Source organism: Lissotriton helveticus, chromosome 7, assembly GCF_964261635.1.
Source record: "Lissotriton helveticus chromosome 7, aLisHel1.1, whole genome shotgun sequence".
NCBI classification, from domain to species: Eukaryota; Metazoa; Chordata; class Amphibia; order Caudata; family Salamandridae; genus Lissotriton; species Lissotriton helveticus.
In genome coordinates, this window is record NC_136068.1 from 54,596,948 (window position 1) to 54,616,498 (window position 19,551).

The 19,551-nt window shown below is 45.7% G+C and overlaps 1 protein-coding gene across 1 annotated transcript in view; it reads left to right on the forward strand.

The window, feature by feature from the left end:
• LOC144768022 (alpha-2-macroglobulin-like protein 1) overlaps positions 1-19,551 on the forward strand; it is a 409,313-nt gene that overhangs the window by 59,795 nt on the left and 329,967 nt on the right. Inside the window, exons 3-4 of the mRNA XM_078651420.1 lie at positions 9,434-9,596; positions 15,034-15,086. Of these exons, the coding sequence (XP_078507546.1) occupies positions 9,434-9,596; positions 15,034-15,086 (216 nt within the window). The remainder of the gene's footprint in view (positions 1-9,433; positions 9,597-15,033; positions 15,087-19,551) is intronic.

Genomic DNA, 19,551 nt, shown 5'->3' on the forward strand with positions numbered 1-19,551 from the left:
GCCCTCCACTAACCCTTTGTCTGCCCCGATCCTCTTTGACGTAGAAAATAACACCACTGACACCACGTTTTTGCTTTCCTCCAATAGCCCAGACGCCATTATGGGACTTGATTTATTGAAACACTTCCGAGCGACAATCAGATGTTCTCAAGACGGAGTTCGAGTTTTCCTTTACGACAACCCCGTTCTGCTTAGACATTGCCCTCCCCGACGCATGTTTTCCATCACCGATGCTGACACATCCCTGCTTGACACTCTGCCTCCGTATCTGTGGGCCAAGACGGATTCGGACGTAGGGCGCATGTTGATTGACCCAGTGCACATTACTGTCCGACCAGATGCAACACTCCCGAAACTTCCACAATATCGGATATCGCCCGAGGGCGAGAAGGCATTGGTGAAGATTATTCAATCGCTGATAGACGCAGGAGTGGTAGAGGAAGTGGTTAGCAACGTTTGCAACAGCCCTATTTTGCCCATCATCAAGAAACAGGGAGAGGGAGAGGAGAAAGCATACCGTTTTATCATTGACCTACGAGAGATCAACAAAGTGGTGGTACCCCAGTACCCCGTGGTCTCAGACATCACCACCATCCTGACTTTGATTCCTTCTACTGCCACCACCTTCACTGTCATTGACCTCAAAAACGCATTCTTTTCCATCCCCATCCACCCAGACAGCCGATATCTCTTCGGCTTCACCCTAAAAGCCCGCTCATATAGGTTCTGCCGAGCACCCCAGGGCTACACAGAAAGCCCTAGCATCTACAGCCAGGCCCTCAAGAGACAACTGGATCAAGTCCAGTTACCCGATGGAGTGGTGTTAGTGCAATATGTCGATGACATCCTTTTGGCAGCCGACACCACTCCATTAGCAGTTACAGCCACCATTCAACTCCTGCACTTCCTTGCGGAAAATGGCCACAAGGTCTCCAAAAAGAAGTTACAATTCTGCCAACCACAGGTCACTTACCTAGGTCACCTTTTGTCCAAAGAAGGAAGGAAACTCACTCCCGACCGGATCCAAACCATTCTCGAAACTCCTGTCCCTAAAACCCAGAAACAGGTTCGTTCCCTACTAGGCCTCACCTCCTTCTGCCGACAGTGGTTACCGAACTTTAGCCTCATTGTGAAACCGCTGCTTTCTCTGCTAGCTAAAGACGTCCCCTTCCCACTCCCTTGGACCCCTGAGTGTCAAACCTCCTTCACGGAACTACGAGATGCCCTTTGTTCGGCCCCTGTCCTAGGTACCCCCGATTACGCAAAGCCCTTCTCCCTTTACACTCACGAGAGGGAGGGGTGCGCCTTATCTGTCCTGACCCAGTCCATTGGCCCAAAGCAACGACCGTGTACTTACTTCTCTGCCACTCTTGACCCTGTAGCCAGAGCCTTGCCTGCCTGCCTTCGAGCTGTAGCTGCTGCTGCAATCTCTATCCGACAGAGTGAGGGGATCGTGCTCTCGAATTCCCTCACGGTACTGGTACCCCATGCGGTTGACACCCTCCTGAACCAAACCAAGACGCAACATCTGACGAGTGCACGACTGACTGGATACGAACTGACCTTGCTTGCACCCCATATCACCCTGAAAAGATGCACCACACTGAACCCGGCAACTCTGTTACCCTTACCAGAGAATGATCCCAATGTGCACCCTGTACATGACTGCGTGACTCTTACGGACGAACAGACCAGAAGTAGGGTTGACCTCAGAGACACGGCTTTCCCTGACCCTGACGGAGAGCTGTGGGTGGACGGTTCTTGCATCAAACTCCCCGATGGCACCACTTCCGCTGCCTATGCAGTCACCACGGCTCGAACTGTAGTCGAGACAGCCCGCATCACGCAACGATCTGCCCAGGCAGCGGAACTGATTGCCCTGACACGAGCCTGCATTCTGGCAGGAGGAACCACAGCGAACATTTACACCGACAGCCAGTATGCCTTCGGGGTGGTTCACCATTTTGGGCTCCTTTGGAGGGAAAGGGGATTCCTGACCTCACACTGCACCCCCATTTTGCACGGGGATCTAGTCTCCGCCTTGATCGAAGCTGTCCTTCTCCCCAAGAAGCTTGCAGTCATCAAATGCCAGGCACACAAAAAGGTGACAGTCATTATTGGACAGGGAAATGCACTAGCCAACATCACTGCCCGAACGACAGGTGAAAACAGGACGACAACACATATGTACGTGACCAGGTCACAAGCAGAAAAATGGACTGACGCTAGGGACACTATCAGAGACATTCAAATGGCTAGCACACAGCACGAACTGACTGAATGGACCCGGGTGGGATTAAAAGATGACGAAGGCTGCTGGCGGACAAGAGACACGAACAAATGGTTGCTACCTGACTCGTACCTGATTCCCATACTGACTATGGCACACTCCCCTGCCCACATAGGATCAGCCCCCATGATTGAACTTGTCTCCAGAGTTTGGCACAATGATAAAATCACAGACTCCGCCAAACGTCTGGTCCAACAGTGCTTGATATGCCTGCAACACAAAACCGGGAAAGGAACTGTAGTACCCCGGGGAGGATTTGGGGTCCCAGATCACCCGTTCGAAGTCCTGCAGATGGACTACATCCAGCTAGACAGATGCCAAGGCCTGAAATATGTACTTGTTGTGGTATGCGCATTTAGCAAATGGGTGGAAGCATACCCAACCCGCGACAACACTGCTATGGCCACTGCAAAAGTACTGTTAAAGGAGTTTTTCCCCCGTTACGGCCTTGTCGTATTTTATGGAGCGATAATGGCCCCCACTTCATAGCCGAAGTCATCCAACTCATCTTAAAGGGGTTGGGCATCAAACAGAAGTTCCACGCAGTCTTCCACCCCCAGTCTGCCGGACTTGTTGAGCGACACAATGCCACACTAAAGCTTAAACTGGCCAAGATAGTGGCTACCACGGGTCTGAAATGGCCGGACGCCCTCCCACTGGCATTGCTATCGATGCGTTCCACCCCCACCAAACATCATTTAACACCTGATGAAGTTGTTTTCGGCCGACCCATGAGTGTCTGGTCAGCACCGAAACCAACTTCCATTCATGACGTCCCGGACGTCCTAATGTCTGATTATCTGTATAAATTGACTGAAACTCTGTCTGTCATTCATCAGCAGGTGCAGCAGGCCATCCCCGATGCTTCCAGGGGTCCGGGTCACGCCATCCAACCTGGGGATTTCGTGCTGATCCGAAACTTTCAGCGGTCGAAGAGTTTGGAACCCCGGTGGACGGGCCCCTGGCAAGTGTTAATCACCACCCGGACGGCTCTTCGTGTGGAGGGGAAACGGCACTGGCTGCACGCACACCACTGTAAGAAGGTCTCCTCGACCCTGGCCACGACAGAAAACATCGACAACCAAGAAGAGCTCCTGAACAAGGACCGACCGTCGCTAACCTGCTATCCTGATACCGAAGCACTTGAACTTTCAAAATTCTCTGATCCCTCTGTGCCATCCAGAGAAGGGTATTTCCTGCGTCGAAAGGAGGGAGCTTCGGCTAAGTAGACCACAAACTAAGTTGAATCTCAGAACGGTGACCCAAAGCAACCAAGGGTTACCTGGAGAGAAGCTAAACTAAGTCTGTGGTTCTGCCCACTACCGAGCACCTTGAAGATGAAGATGATGGAAGCGCCAGATAAGAAGATGATGGAAGCGCCAAATAAGAAGATGATAGAGGCAACAGGAAATACCCACTACAAAAACCCAAGAACAGACAGACTCCACAGCTCAAAGACAATTGCACTCTTCATCACAATCCTTTTCTGCTTTCTCCTCATGACCACACTCTGGATTGTGGAAGAAAATGCACCTGCTCACGAAACATTCCTGACCACTGCTCAGCCTACCACCATGAAGGAACATTATCTGATTTCGCTCTCTCCTCAACTCAGAGAGAGGCGAAAGGAGTTTTGGAATAACTCTTTCGTACAGCTACTTCACCAGCACAATCTCGCCACCAATGCCACCAACTGTTGGATCTGTGGGTTGCTACCCCACGCCACTGGACACTCGATACCATTCATCCCTTCACCCTTCTCAGTTCATGGCTCCTGCCTTGCTTGGCTGATCCTCCTGCAAGAAAGCTATAAGGATAATGCCACCTCCAGCAAAACCGTAACGCATTTCTTCCACGGGGTCTGGCGAAACAAAACAAAGACACACTTCTGCCCGCAGACCTCCAACGACTCAGTCCACATGGACATCCCTGCTAAAGAACGAATTGAAATGCAGGTGTTCAACAATCTAACCAGACCCACCTTCTCCTACCTGCGGAAACGAACGGCCGCCACTCTGACTGTGGCCCTATCAGTCATCAACGTCACAGGCCACATGTGCATAGAAGGACGTGGGACACAGCTGGTGGGTCGCAGTGCTTGCCGTTTTACCAGGACATTGGACTCCATGGATCCACCTTCCTTTGTGTCGTCCCCAAACATGTATTTCGTCTGCGGCACAAAGGCCTACACCTGGCTCCCCAATGGCTGGGGGGGCACTTGTTTCATCTCCTTCATCCTTCCTCCGACTTATGTGGCCCCAGCGAATCACCATAGACAAAAACGAGCCAAGGACATTGAGCAAGCCGACTCAACAGGAGCGCAGTTTCTCGATGCTATGAAGGGACTTGTTCCCCTCTGGGGCCCGATGGCAAACAGCCGTGCCATCCGACATCTGACTCAGGCAGTTGAGACAACAATGAACATCACAGCTGGTATCTTTGCTAACAACACCGCCGAGCTTCAAGCGGTCCGCTTGGTGGCCCTCCAGAACCGCCTTGTCCTAGATGTGGTTCTTGCGGACCGTGGTGGAGCATGCCGCATTATTGGGTCCAGCTGCTGTACATACATACCGGACAACTCACCCTCAGTGTACAAAGCCATCGAACATCTTCACAGACTCTCTTCAGAAGTCCACCAGGAACAGGAAGAATGGTCGCTTAGTGGTTGGTTCTGGAACACCGTTAAGAACTGGGGCTGGAGACTGTTCACCATTATCCTGATTCCTGTAGTTGTAATATGCGGTCTATGCTTAGGAATTCAATGTCTGCCACCTCTGTGTTCATTATGTACAAATTGTCTTTGCCCTAAGACTGTGGACTTTGGAAACGAACGCATGGGAGCATTATATGATGCCGAGGTTAGGAATTTGATGAAGATTGACATTGAGTAGGCAAGTTGGCTAGATATGTTGAAAAGGGAGGACTGTTAAAAGTTAGGCTGCAAACGTCAACATTATCGGCGCCATCTTGCTCTTCTTGAACCTATCCGTGCACGTAAGCGGCAGCCATTTTGAGCACCATGGCCTCCCTGCCCCTCGCTGATAGCCAGCGCGTCTCTCTCTCTCCCTCAACCTCGCAGGCACCCCCCCCGCGCGCTGACAACCCCCCCGCTCTCACATGCCTTGAGTCGTAAACCCCTCTTCAGCGCAGCTCTGCCTCGGAACCCCATCCTGTTCCCAGCGCGACACCTCCCTTCATTCCTTTCATGGTCCCAGGCCCTTTGATACAAACCCCCTTTCCTGCGTGCCCGTTTGTCTTCCTCGTTCCCAGGCCGCCACCTGGCCCTGCGGATACTGTTTATTGCCCCCCCCGTACAGTAGGAAGCTTCCCCCATTAAAGGACCCTCGAGTTGATCAAAGCCCCCACCCTATGAGATCCGATCAACCCCCCACATTCCGTGAATCGGCGGAATGTCCAGCTGCGCGAGAATCGTCACCTATTGTGACCGGGGTGGGGACTTCAACTGTAAATGTGTGTGGGAACGGGCCTTAAGGGGAGATTCCGAGGATGTCCTTTCATACTTCAAAGCATTGCAAGAATGTGTTACCTGCAATAAAATTCATAAACTGTGTATAAGAGGCCAGGCCTCAGAGATGCGGTTAGAGCACCTCGTGACGATACTTGCTGTCCGAACTGATGTGTTCTCCTCCGGAGAGAATAAACCTTGTTTCCTGCCTTCCCGTCTCCAGCGCCTGCCTCTTCATTGATTAATATTCTGTGGGTTCAAGTGGCGACACCGCCGGGCAATACTTAAGGATCTTTGTTCATCAGTTGTCCGTGACCTTTTTACAAGCACACACTTTCCAAAACAACCTTCTAACTTTGGAACTCTGATTTGACTTTTTTCCAAGATTGAATTTTTGGAATGTGCCTTTTAAAGCCCACTAAGGCTGATTTGTATTTGGCAAGGCCATGTCAAGAGTGGCATAGTGGGCAAAAACCGATGGACCGGAATGAAGCCCTTAGTGGTTGCCAGTGACTGAGATTGTTTCAAGCATTCCTTCCATCACTTTGTTGTTTGTTGATAAACATGTAACACTTGTTATGAAAATGAAAGACAATCACAAGGGACAGATCTTGGGACTGGGTAGGAAGACAGGGAAAAGAGAGCCAAATAAGGGAACAGTCTAATGAACTATGCACAGAGACTTGCTGGTCCCGATTCAAAGAACTAACTTAAGACAAAATCCTAAACTTACTACTTTTGGTATTCACAGAAGTTAGGATTTTGTCTTAAGTTTGTCTTAAGACAGACTAGACTGGCTTAAGACAAAATCCTAACTTAAGTCTGTCTTAAGTCTGTCTTAAGACAAACTTAAGACAAAATCCTAACTTCTGTGAATACCAAAAGTAGTAAGTTTAGGATTTTGTCTTAAGTTAGTTCTGTGAATCGGGCCCGAAGTGTTGGAGATTTGTAAAGAAGAAAGAACACACGGAGATTAATTAACTCCTACCATGGCTTTTTACACCAGTAGGCATTTAATGTTTGAGCCCCACTCTTAGGATCCTCTGATTACATTTTTGTCTGGGCGGGGGGGTCAGAAACAGCAGTTTCTGTTCACCCCACCTGAGCTCTTCTCTCATTAAACTGCTTCCATGGATGATGACTAACCATGTGTCAAAATTAGTAATGTACCGGGTGATGAGGGGGTGACCACCGCCTACCAGTGCCAAACCCCCAGTTGAGATGTACCTCCGCCTGCCTTCCATGCACTTGTAATGTGCTACCCCCCACCCCCCCATATTTAGGAGCATGGAATCCATACCCATGACCACTGCTACTCTAATGATGTGCCCCAATATTCTGTGCTTATATGCTGAGTTGAAGGACAGAACAGCTCATCTGGAGGAAGTTGAGTTTTTAACTTCCTGTTGAGACAGACTGCGGTATGGGCTCATACATTTAAGCTTCATTCTCCATTCCATTTCTACCTTGTTTTTACCGCTCCCAACCCCTTCACGACTTAGTCCCACATGTATCATTATTTCAAATAGTGATTACCTAATTGCTATTTTCTGCAAATCGCAATTAGGTAATTGCTCTTTGAATGCATGAAACTTCATGAGCTTCATTTAGCTAATGGGTCGCAAATCAACCTACCTCATTAATATTAATGAGGCAGGTCGCGATTTGCAGCCCGGAATCGCAAAAATCACAGTAATGGTAGCCTGCTGGGGTCAGCAGACCACCATGTCTGTGATTGCTTTTAAATGAAGCAATCATTTTTATTAAATACCACCCATTTTCTTTAATGGAAAATGGGTTGCATTTAAAAATGAATAATGGAAAGTTATCTTTTTTCAAGATCAGGCAGTGGTCCCATGGACCACTGCCTGCTCTTAAAAAACATCTTTACGTACATTCACAAAGGGGAAGAGGTCCCTTGGGGACCCCTTCGCGTTTGTGAGTGGGTCCAGTGCTAAGGGAAAGCACTAGCATTAGGTTGAGAGCTTCAGTTAAAGTAAAGACAGGAGGGTTAAGTTGAAGTTATGATAACGGTTAAAGGTGGGGTTAGGCTTAGGTCAAGTTTGAGTTGGGAGACAGAATAAGGACTGACGAGGTAAAGGTTATAACATTGTAATAGACCCATTGAATATCTGAATTAAATGTAGATGAAGCTGCCTATAGCAGTAGTAATTAAGCAGGGCTTAACGGAAAACAACATTAAGCACGAAGTTTTAATTACGAGTTACCTGAATCACGAAGTCAGAACCACGAACAATCCTTAACAACGACTTTGCAGAACCACGACTATTTTAAACAACGAACGATCTAAGACTGCCAAGGCCTGACATTCCACATTTCCAAAACTCCTTGCTCCAGAGAAACACTCTGCATGGTACGTCACTACCCTTCGCACCCCCTGACCTGACAAGTTCATTGACCCCTGGCATGATTCACTCAGCACTGCAGGCAGGCGGGCTCTGAGGAGCACAGGGTCATGCAGTCAGCTTTCATCCTGCCAGCTTTGTAGCAAGGTCAGGAGGCACAGCGCTAATAGAAATGCTCGAGTCTCAGCCAAAAAGGGAAGATGGAGGGCGTGGGGGGTCTCCCCCCACAAATACAATGTTTAAAATAATCTATTAGAATTCTAATAAAAAAATGACAAACATAATGATTAAAAAAAAATATGGTGTCAATGTGTAATGAGCAATGTAAATATTTTTTCGTGGTTTAGGAACTCGTCATAAAAAAAGTAGTGGTTTGGGATTGATTGTTGTTTAGCCATAGTGGCTAAGGAATTCGTGGTTTAGGGAGTAGTGGTTAAATCATACATCCGTGCTTAACTTCTGCAGGTGGTTGCTAGCAGTGGACATAAGCGCTCATTTTGGGGCCACTGGGATTTATTTTTCATTGTGAAACCTTTACCTCGAGCACGAAAGAGAAAGGCAGAAAAGAGAAAGAAGGAGGAAGAAAGATAGGAAATTGTGATAAAAGATAAAGACAAAAGAGGAAGTGGAAAAAAGTTTGTGACCAAATTTACTTTCACCCAGAGGTTAAAATTAGGAGGCTAGGATTGGTAAAAACGTTTTTTTACGTAATTGGTGGTTTTGTTTTTCAGATGCTTGATTCTGTCTAGTGCGCATTTGTAATACATTTTGAAAACTGTAGTCTTGGCCCTGCTTTTCTTTTTCCAAGATGCAGCTACTAACGGATAACTCTTGTGTTACTTATTTAAATCTTTTGTCTTTACCCTTCACACTTTCATGATCCTGGTTCTTCATTTGCTGTCTTTGTTCCCTTTCAAGATAATATGTCCTATCTGCTGTGTGTAATGACGTTATGTTTTATGTTGCTATTCATTTTGCTACAATTGGTAATTGAAGACATGTTTGTTATTTATAATGGAGCTAAAAAGACCCAAGTGAATGTAAACCTTCTTGGAAAGGGGGGTCTTGTGAAGAGACATCATGAAGAGGGATCAACCTGTTCCATGTTCATTGTGACCAATACATTCAAAGATGCATTTTCTTTGCCTTTACATGCTTTTAGATTTGCCTTTCTAACATTGCTGGAGTGTGTGTTTCAATATTAGTTTTCACATAAAGCTCTGGATAAGACACTCCCACCAGCCTTGCCCTTCATGGAGTCCTCCTCACACCTGTGTGCCAGTAAGTGGTTCCTCTTGTTTCTGCTCTCAGGTCCCGGCCCCTGATAGCCCACCGGAAGAGGTGGCATCTGTGCATGTGGAGGGCCATGGGAGCACCTTCAACTTTGAGAAAGCCAAGAAGGTTCTGCTACAGCAAACCCTGACCCGCGGCTATATCCAGACAGACAGACCTAAATACAAACCGGGTGATACAGGTGAGTGAGGCGCTATCCCAGCCGGTAAGGATCAGGAGGGTGGGGATGGCATGGACTGATGTAGAACCGCAGTGGTTGGTGGTGAGACCGAACTCAGCAAGATCCAAAAATTCTGATATATAACAGAGATTCTTCGATCATCTTAAAGGAAGACCTCCTTGTTCCACTTCTAGCACAGTATGAGTTGGATCTTAGTCTCTTCAAATAACCACAATTCTTGGTTTCAAGTTCTGAAATGGCAAGGTCTGTCTTTCATGCATCCGAGACTGATAAAATGAGTAGCACGCTGCTGGGTAGTAGTAAAAGTTATAAATGAGGTGCCAAGTTACAATGGAGTCTGACTGTGATGTGTACTTTATCCATCCAGACATTATCATATTAAGCAAGCCAGTCAATTTTATGTGAATAACATGAATTTTCTCTAAAATGGCTACCTCAAGATTACATAGACTAAGTGCCTGATTACAAGTTCGGTGGTCCTTGAACCGCCGTACCCGCGGTTGCGGTCCAACCTGCAGCGGCCCTGGTGGTCCAACAACAGTATTACAAGATTGTCGGAACACTGTTGGAAAGACCACGGGTGAACCGCCAATACAGCCAGCACAATGCAGACCGCTGCACCTATGGTCGGGGAAAAGCAGCTGCCATAGGACAGTACAGAGACGTTTCACCGCCGTCCATAATTCGAGTTGGCTTTAAGACCCCGGTGGTGGGACTGCCAGTTTCGAGGCAGCGGAATCGAAGGATTTGGGGTTCATACTCACCCCTCTCCTGTTCTTCCCATCAAAGTTCGACCTGGATCCCTTTCTCCAGGTTTCCCCTCCACAGCAGCATCTTCACCCCAAAGAATATGACCCTGTGTGCAGCGATATACATGCAAGTTTGTTTTGTACCATGTACCCATTGACTGGACTGCCCACATATGGGTCCTACTCTGGCAATGTTAGATGGTATTTTTCCACATGTATCATGCATATGTGGACATTCGACCCATGTACAGTCGAAATATACACACCGGCATCGGTAAATATGGAATACCATTGATTACAGCTGCAAGACCACCGCAGGCACACTGCGGGCCCAGCGGTAAACTCTTCTGGAAGCCGCGACGTTTGGGCAATTGGACCGCCAAACTCATAATCAGGCCGTAAGTCTAGGAAGTAGTATCTCTAGATTCCATCTCTAAAGTGTTAACTATGAGTTGAAGTGACACCTCTGGCACAGTGTCACCAACAGAAAGATGGGCTATTAGTTCCCACATTCCACAAGCACAAGCGAGACACAATTCCTTGGCTACCGCATCACACAAGGACTGGAGACACACTGTCAACATGAGCATGTATTAGCCAGTCCAAATGCAGTCTGCTGACGTATACTGTTAGTTATGGCATTAATATTCTGTACAGTCCTATAACATAATCAATTCAATTCAATTCAATTAACTTTATTTCGATACAAGGTATCATAAAAGTACATAAGCAGTACAATAAAATACAGTCATAAGAGAGTTAATAAAACCATTGTATACATCAATACTACACTAAATACGAGTGTTACAATGTATCTTAATTAATCAAATTGTCACGGTATAGGATATAGTTAACATACATTTTTTTGTTAAAATTTTAAAAATCTAAAAATTTAAGAGCACTATGTAAACAATTCCTAGTGACATAATCAATTCCAGCTATATTCAGTAAAGTTATAACAGTTCATATTTTTTCTCCCGCCTTTTTCCTTATGAAATACACTGCAAGCAGATACCTGCTAATGCCAAATACTAGAACCTGGCGCGTATCTGTTAATAGGATTCTTTCTGCTTCTCTGAAATTCTGCACTCCTAAATTTATACAGAGGTTTAATCCACTTTATCCTTTGGGCCTTGTAGGCAGGACAGAAGAACAGAACGTGCGTAATGTCCTCCCTCTCACCTCTACTACACATGGTACATTTATCATCGCTGTTTTTGTTCCACCTTGCAGCACAACTTTTTAACAAGAGTATTCTATACCTAAATTTAAGGTATAGGGTTTTAGCTAGTGATGGGTTCACTTCATTCAGGAAGGATTCATACTGAGGGTCTACTTTGAACAAAAGAAATTCTCTAGTTAGGGAACCATTTGATATATCATTAGTTCTGTGTTCATTCATATAGACCCGAATTAGGGGTTAATAAATTAGGACTATTCCAAAAATGTGATAGTCCTACCCTCTCAAACCATACTCTTATGTGCGTGAACCATGTGATGCAGTTGGAGATATCCAGGTCTTTTACCTCCTCTAAGGCTGCTCTATAATGAAGGAGTGCCGGTGTCGTCCATAACCGTACCCAGAATATTGGTGGTCTGAGTATTGCATGATGATCAGTGCGCCTCATCTTAAGATCTAACATCATCGGGATTGTGGGGTACGCACGGGTATCTTTAGGAGAGATCTGTAAAATATGTTTTCTTTCACCTCAAATGATTTTTTACATGCAGGGCCCCACAATTCAGCCCCATATAAGGCCGCTGCTTGTGCTTTAGCTCGGTACACCTTGAGTGCAGGTAGCACTTCTTTGTTCTGGCTATCCCCGTGCCTTTTTAGTATTGGGCGACTGTTCTGTATTAGGAGTAGCTTGCTTTTTTCAATTTGTGTTTTCCACTGCATTTTAGAAACGAGTGAGACGCCCAAATAATTAAAATTTTGTACATGTTCCAATTTTTGGTTGCCTAGGACCAGATTTCCTCTAAAAGAGCTATGGGGGTTTATGGCCATATATTTGGTCTTACTGGCATTTATCTCTAATCCTTTATCACTACAATAAGAGGCAAAGGAGTTGAGAAGACGCTGTAGACCATTTGCAGTTTGGGATATTAGAATGGTGTAATCTGCAAACAGTAGGGATGACACCACTTCTCCCCCCAGTTGAAGTGTGTGAGACCGAGCATACTTCCACAGGTCATGTCTGGGGGTGTGCGAAACCTGGCAAAGGCTGACGAGTTGTTGTGCTTGTGAATGTGCAAGGCCAGGCACGCGGATTCACATTGTGAATGCGTGAAACCTAACTCACAGCCAGAGTTTATGCCTGAGTGCTGACTTTTCCTGGACCGGAACAAAGCCCAAAGTCTGTGAATAAGCAATGCCAAACTTTCTTATTTTATTTGCATTTATTAAGCTACCGCAGCAAAACATTTCGATCAGAAATGCTGTCCATAACATCTGAGATGGTACACAGGTCAAGAAAATTTGGATTTTAATTTCATATATATATCGAACTTGAGAAATTGATCCTTATAAAGTATGTCTTTTCCTTGTGGCTGGCAAAGACAAGTTATGTCTAGCTAAAGCTAGATAAACTTTCTAGAAGGGGTTCCTTACAGGCGTGGGCAGAGAAGGTGGCTCCGTTTGTGTCGACGTTATGTGAGTGCAGTTTTACGCTCCATGACTGAGTTTCAGGCTTGATTGCTGTGCTTAATTTGAGCCAGTGCTTTCCGGTGCTCAGCACTGGCAGCTAATCCTCAGCACCGGCATTTATAACACCAATTAAGGACACACTCATTTGGAAGGCAGGTGATTTTCTCCATAATCACAGGATGCTGAGCCACGCCAAGACTCAAACCCAGTACCCCAGCTCCAAAATCAGCAGTTCTAGCCATTAGGCCAAGTACTCTCCCGAATAATGAGTGCCGGAACTCTAGTCAGGAGGCAGTTACCCTGTTAGCGCTGCTTCCTGAGGAGAGCCCCAGCACGTTTTATTTTCCAAATTAACCACTGCTTGATTGACAGATGATAAGGTGCTTCCATGCCATGGAGTTAGCATAGCAGGAGAAAAGATTGAAAATAGGGAAAAAAAAAAATGGGCCACACGAATGATCGATTGTAGTTCGAGGGTTGCTATTAGGGGGTTAAAGGTAACGTGATGGTGAGTGGTAAGAGAGGGCCAGCTGGTGGCCGGGTTATTAGTTGATTTGTTGTCTACTGGTGTTAAAATTGATAAAACTCTCATTTGTGTGCCTTCAGCCATTCTCATGGATGCTCACTGGTGAAGGGGGTGTACGCCTAGGAGATGGGATGAAAGGCGGCCTTCAAAGTTCAAAGCTTTATTTGGGAAAGTGTAGGAGTTATCAGGGAGGCTGGTCAGTAAACTGATGAGAATACAAAGCAGCCGGTCTGTTGCAACCTACACACAACCCGAAAAACAAGAAGTGTGAAGTCCTCACTGTGGTTTAGGTTACTGTAAAAAGGTGTTGTGTTTTTTTAACCCCTCCCATGCTCATGACGAGCTGAGCTCGTGTGCTCATGACGAGCTGAGCTCGTCATGACCTTTGGAACGCTCACACGCGGGGCTAATTCCCCTGCTGTGCTGAACGTTCCATTAAACGGGCGTGGTCGTGACGAGCTCAGCTCGTCATGAGCACACGAGAACCGTGGCTCATGACGAGCTGAGCCCGTCATGAGCACCGGGGCGCTGTGCGAGCCCCCCCTCCGCCCAGCACAACAGGGGAATGTGCCCCGCAGCCAATGGGTTATATTAGGGACATTGAAGTTTCTCTGTTAAAGTGTGTCTGGCCAAGTGCCAGGACCAGTCGGCCAGCAGGGAGGTTTTTGGCACCGCTGGTGAAGAGCAGAGTATGGAAGTTTACTGGCAGAGTTGTAAGTGGAGTCTGGAAGCGAATGGTCAAATGGTGTATGATTGGATGGATTCTAAGCCAAGTTGTGTCTCAGTCAACAACACAAGAAGAACTTTGTTGAATGAGAGTTTATGGCATGGTGGCCATTCAGAGGGCCCACTGTCAGGTCCGGATTACCACAAAAGGCAATGCAGGCACCGGCTTATGGCCCCCACTCATTTTACGGGCCCTGTGACAACAGATCAAAATAATATTGATTTGATCTTGAAAGAGAATTTCAATTAAGCGTTTTAAATTGTTTCCAAAAGATAGGAAAAAGTGAATCAACTCAAAGAAACAAACTTCACGTTAAAGACTCCACTGAATAGGGCGTCTTACAAAAGGTAGACTTCCAAATATCCTGTAAGATTTCACCAAAAACACATTGAGGAAAGTTAATATTCAAAGTTTTGTTGGTTTATTAAAGTTTTTTAAAACTTTTTTTGTTCAATAACATTAATAATTGTTAATGTTTAGTTTTGTGTAATAAAATCGGTGTATTAAAATTGTTGGTTGGTAAAATTAAAAACGTATTAGGAGATAATTTACGGGGGGGGGGGATTTTTGTCTGCCTAGGAGCCGCCACAGGGTTTAATCCGGCACTGCCCACTGTGTGAGCCCCTCAGTGGACACAAACACTCTGCTGATGGTAAGAGACCCTGAAATGTCACACACGCCCCGAGAACAGCCCCGCTTCACTACCCACACTTGTGTTGATGATGTGATGCTGAGATACAGGAGACACTTTTTCAAAACAATGTTATCTCTTTTTTTCCTGTTTCCAGTGAGGTTCCGGATTATAAACGTGGACGATTCCTTTGTCAGCGTAAATGAAGAGGTAAGAAAGTAAGCAACCCCCTTTTCAAACACAAATGAAAACTTGCCCACTCTGCCGCATTCGAGGGTTTCACCCTCTTTTCACTCCTGTTCACCCTCTGGACAAACACAAACCTCCATAGACTTCAGTGGAGTCGCCCACTTTCAGCCCCAAATCACCATCAAAAGAGTCCATTCTCAATTCACGTTAATGGGATCACGCTCTTAAACGCCTCACTTCCCTCACATTTTTGAGTCAAGAAGTTGACTGGTGTGTAAATAAGTGTGTATTGTATATCTTGAAGCTCATGAGTATATGTACTACAGATGTTTGTCAGTCATGCCCTGAAGTTTTGATCTAAAACAGTCTAGAACGTTCTCTGGGTACTGATGTTTGCTGAAAAGCTAACATCTGCAGAGCAGCCATTAGAGGTGGTGGAAGCTCTTATTTGAATTAGAACCATCAAACGGGTGTATACGTTAGTTGGCACTTCAGCTGTGAAGTGTTGCCACTTGTAATGTCCATATTGGAAGCTCCTACTTGAATTATTTGAATTAGAACCATCACACAGGTGTATACCTTAGTTGGCACTTCAGCTGTGAAGTGTTGGCTATTGTGATGTCCATAATGCAAGCTCCTATTTGAATTAGAACCATCACACTGGTGTATAAGTTAGTTGGCACTTCCGCTGTGAAGTGTTGGCTTTTGTAATGTCCCTATTGGAAGCTCTTATTTGAATTAGAACCATCACACAGGTGTATACTTTAGTTGGCAATTCAGCTGTGAAGTGTTGGCTATTGTGATGTCCATATTGGAAGCTCCTAATTGAATTAGAACCATCACACAGGTGTATAAGAGAGTTGGCACTTCAGCTGTGAAGTGTTGGCTATTGTGATGTCCATAATGCAAGCTCCTATTTGAATTAGAACCATCACACTGGTGTATAAGTTAGTTGGCACTTCCACTGTGAAGTGTTGGCTTTTGTAATGTCCCTATTGGAAGCTCTTATTTGAATTAGAACCATCACACAGGTGTATACTTTAGTTGGCACTTCAGCTGTGAAGTGTTGGCTATTGTGATGTCCATAATGCAAGCTCCTATTTGAATTAGAACCATCACACAGGTGTATAAGAGAGTTGGCACTTCAGCTGTGAAGTGTTGGCTATTGTGATGTCCATAATGCAAGCTCCTATTTGAATTAGAACCATCACACAGGTGTATAAGCTAGTTGGCACTTCAGCTGTGAAGTGTTGGCTTTTGTAATGTCCATATTGGAAGCTCTTAGTTGAATTAGAACCATCACACAGGTGTATACTTTAGTTGGCAATTCAGCTGTGAAGTGTTGGCTATTGTGATGTCCATATTGGAAGCTCCTAATTGAATTAGAACCATCACACAGGCGTATAAGTTAGTTGGCACTTCTGCTGTGAGGTGTTGGCATTTGTAATGTCCATATTGGAAGCTCTTATTTGAATTAGAACCATCACACAGGTGTATAAGTTAGTTGGCACTTCAGCTGTGAAGTGTTGGCACTTGTAATGTCCATATTGGAAGCTCTTATTTGAATTGGAACCATCACACAGGTGTATACGTTAGTTGGCACTTCAGCTGTGAGGTGTTCGCTCTTGTGATGTCCATAAGTTCACCTCGTCATATCTGAAATAACAAACTCTCAGAGAGGGAGGTGACTCCTCTGTGGGCTGAGGTACTGGTACCTCTAGAAGAGTATGGATGGTGAGAGTTCCTTCATCTTTAGTGGGTGGCTCTGCCTCCTCAGGGAATTACACAACCCTGAGGTAGGGGAGGTAAACATAGAAGCCAAGTACTTGTCAGGGAACCTGTAAGAAGGAATACAAAATGGGGCCCTGAGACGTAGTACAACACCTGCTCCTCACACTTAGTACAACACTGGGCCCTCATTCTTAGCACAACTCAGAGACCTTACACTTCATCATGGACGTCATTTTTATTTTATTTACTGGATGCCCTTAAAGCAAAAAAATAAAAAGATTAATGAAAGGTGCATGAAGGAGATGCCTTTTATCAAATTGAAATTGATTGGCCCTCCTGAAAAGATAAAAAAATAAATAATTAAATAAGGAAACTGAATAAGGTGGGGAGAAAGTAACACCCACTGATGAGTTTGGAAGCAGTTAAAGGAGGGATTACCAACAGAGCTATCTTAACAACATTATAGGACCCCAGGCAAAGCAGTGTACTGGGCCCTGCCTAGACAACCACTCACAGGAATACAAATGTTTCACTTAAAATTAGTGTAAAATTCTGGTCTGCATGAGGCCCCTATGCTCTTGGGGCCCCCGGACTACTGCCCAGCGTGCCCATGCGTTAAGACGGTACTGGTTACAAAAAGAAGCCAAGCAGGACAGGGTGTGGCGGGAGAAGCAACACATGAGTTGTGGAATGGGAGAGCGCCATGCAGGGCGTAGACAGCAGGGGGCATGAAAGGGGTAACAGCACACAGAGAAGGTGAAAAAGCAAGAAAACACATGGACTCCCAAATAGTGCTTAAGTTAAATGGAAAATATGCTCCCTGAACATGAGCAGTGGAAGGACACAAGTCATCTAATCATCAGGTTGGTAATGAGGCTCTGCTCCAAAGGAGGAGCTAACACAAGAAGCCAAAAGAAAGCCATCCAATAGGAAGCAATCAAATGAGATTGACAAGAAAGTCAACCAATGATAAGCAGTGAGCTGACCCAAAGTGCACTTAAAGTAAAGAGTTTTCTTTGGGGACATTTCGTGTGATTGTGTCCCATCTTGACAGCACTATGAAGTCCTAAAAGTACGATATAAAATTTGTAATCGATTGTTCAAACATAATGAAGTATGACTGACAATTGATGCCAGGAGAAAAATAACAGTCTCTGGGAAACACTTCTGTAGCTCATGGTCTGGGAATGATGGGGGAAGTAAGAGGGGGTGACATTGATGCAAAGTAGTCTCAGAACAAATATTTCCATGCTAGAGAGCCTACAACACAGGAATTAATATTCACTGATTTAAATTAATATTCACTGATTTAATTAATGTTCGCACTTCATTTAATCAACATTTTAATTCCTTTCATGTAATTAGCTTCTTGTTTTTATCTCCACACAGCTGGTGTGTTCAATCAGTCTATCTAGTTTATTGTTTCAGCAAATGAGTCAACAAAATAGAACAGCAGTATAAAGACATTTACACATTTGTGATTCTAATTTAAAAAAAAGACTTCTCCAGATTATAAATGAGAGGACATTGTCAATTGTGAAACGAAGATTTATATAATCCAGACATTACTTCTGTCTTTTAGAAGTAAAATCTATAGTGCCAATATCGGCAACACTTCTCAGTTCTCATACAGCAACATGCATAAATAAACAACAAGACACCATGTTAGTGGAGAAAATTGCTGCAGGTTAATTTGCATAACAAATATACCAACATGGTGGGTTATTTTAGGGCGATCCTAGGGCAGGCCAGCCCCTATGCCGCCGGCCCGCCTGATGAGCCAAATTACACCGTGACCATCTCCAATCGGTGGTTACCAATTTCGGGAGGGGCTACCCCTCCGATCAGTGGACCGCCAGTCCACGCTCCTATTCATGCCCCCCAAAAGGTGGGCGGAGTATTCCAGGCAGCCCCAGGTTGCTCAGGCCCACAACCGCCCGTAGGACTAACGGGGTGCCGCCGCTCTTCCAGGGGACAACGCTAAGACATCCCTGGATATCCTTGGCTTAGCACCCTTGTTGTGCTGCTGCATATAGGACTCTTCTGTACCTTGCAGACTCTGGATCGCCCTGTAACTCCTCCTGCAACACAAAACAATAAGTTAGATTCTTCCCCTCCCCTTACCACCCTCTGGCCGTCTGCAGGGTAAGCGGTAGGGCGGGAGACAGCGAGACGGGCAAGAGACAAGAGGCTGCACTGTGGGCGGGGGAAGGTATTTGTACCCTTGTCTTCCCCCACCACGGCTGGAAGTGACGCGGCCGACTGACCGCCTGGTCCTTAGACCAGGGGGGCACTAATACACTGACTAGTGTGCCTTCCTGTGGCACTAAGGCGGCCGCCCTGTTAGGAGGGTCCCCTACGTGGACCCCGGGCAGTCTGACAATACTATAAATGTGGTACACAAGAAGTGAATCTTAAAAAAAAAATCTTGCTTCCCTCGCAACACAACATGATTCTCGCCAGTCCCTATCTACTCCATTATTACATATGGAGCCTTCTTTGTTATACACCATGCTGCCAATAAATAGGATGCAACAGCATTACAGATACAGGAGAAGGCCAATAGACAACACTGTAAAAATGAGTTGCCATGTGTAGTCACATGACAGAGTCTAGCTGTCAGAAGCAACCAATTGTTTGCAGGCTCCACGGACTTGGTGCAAATCAGCAATAATCCCATAGTTATTTTCCTACCCCCAAAACTGCTATCACATAGGCCATTGCTATAGAAAGACAAGTCCCATTTTACTCTTTT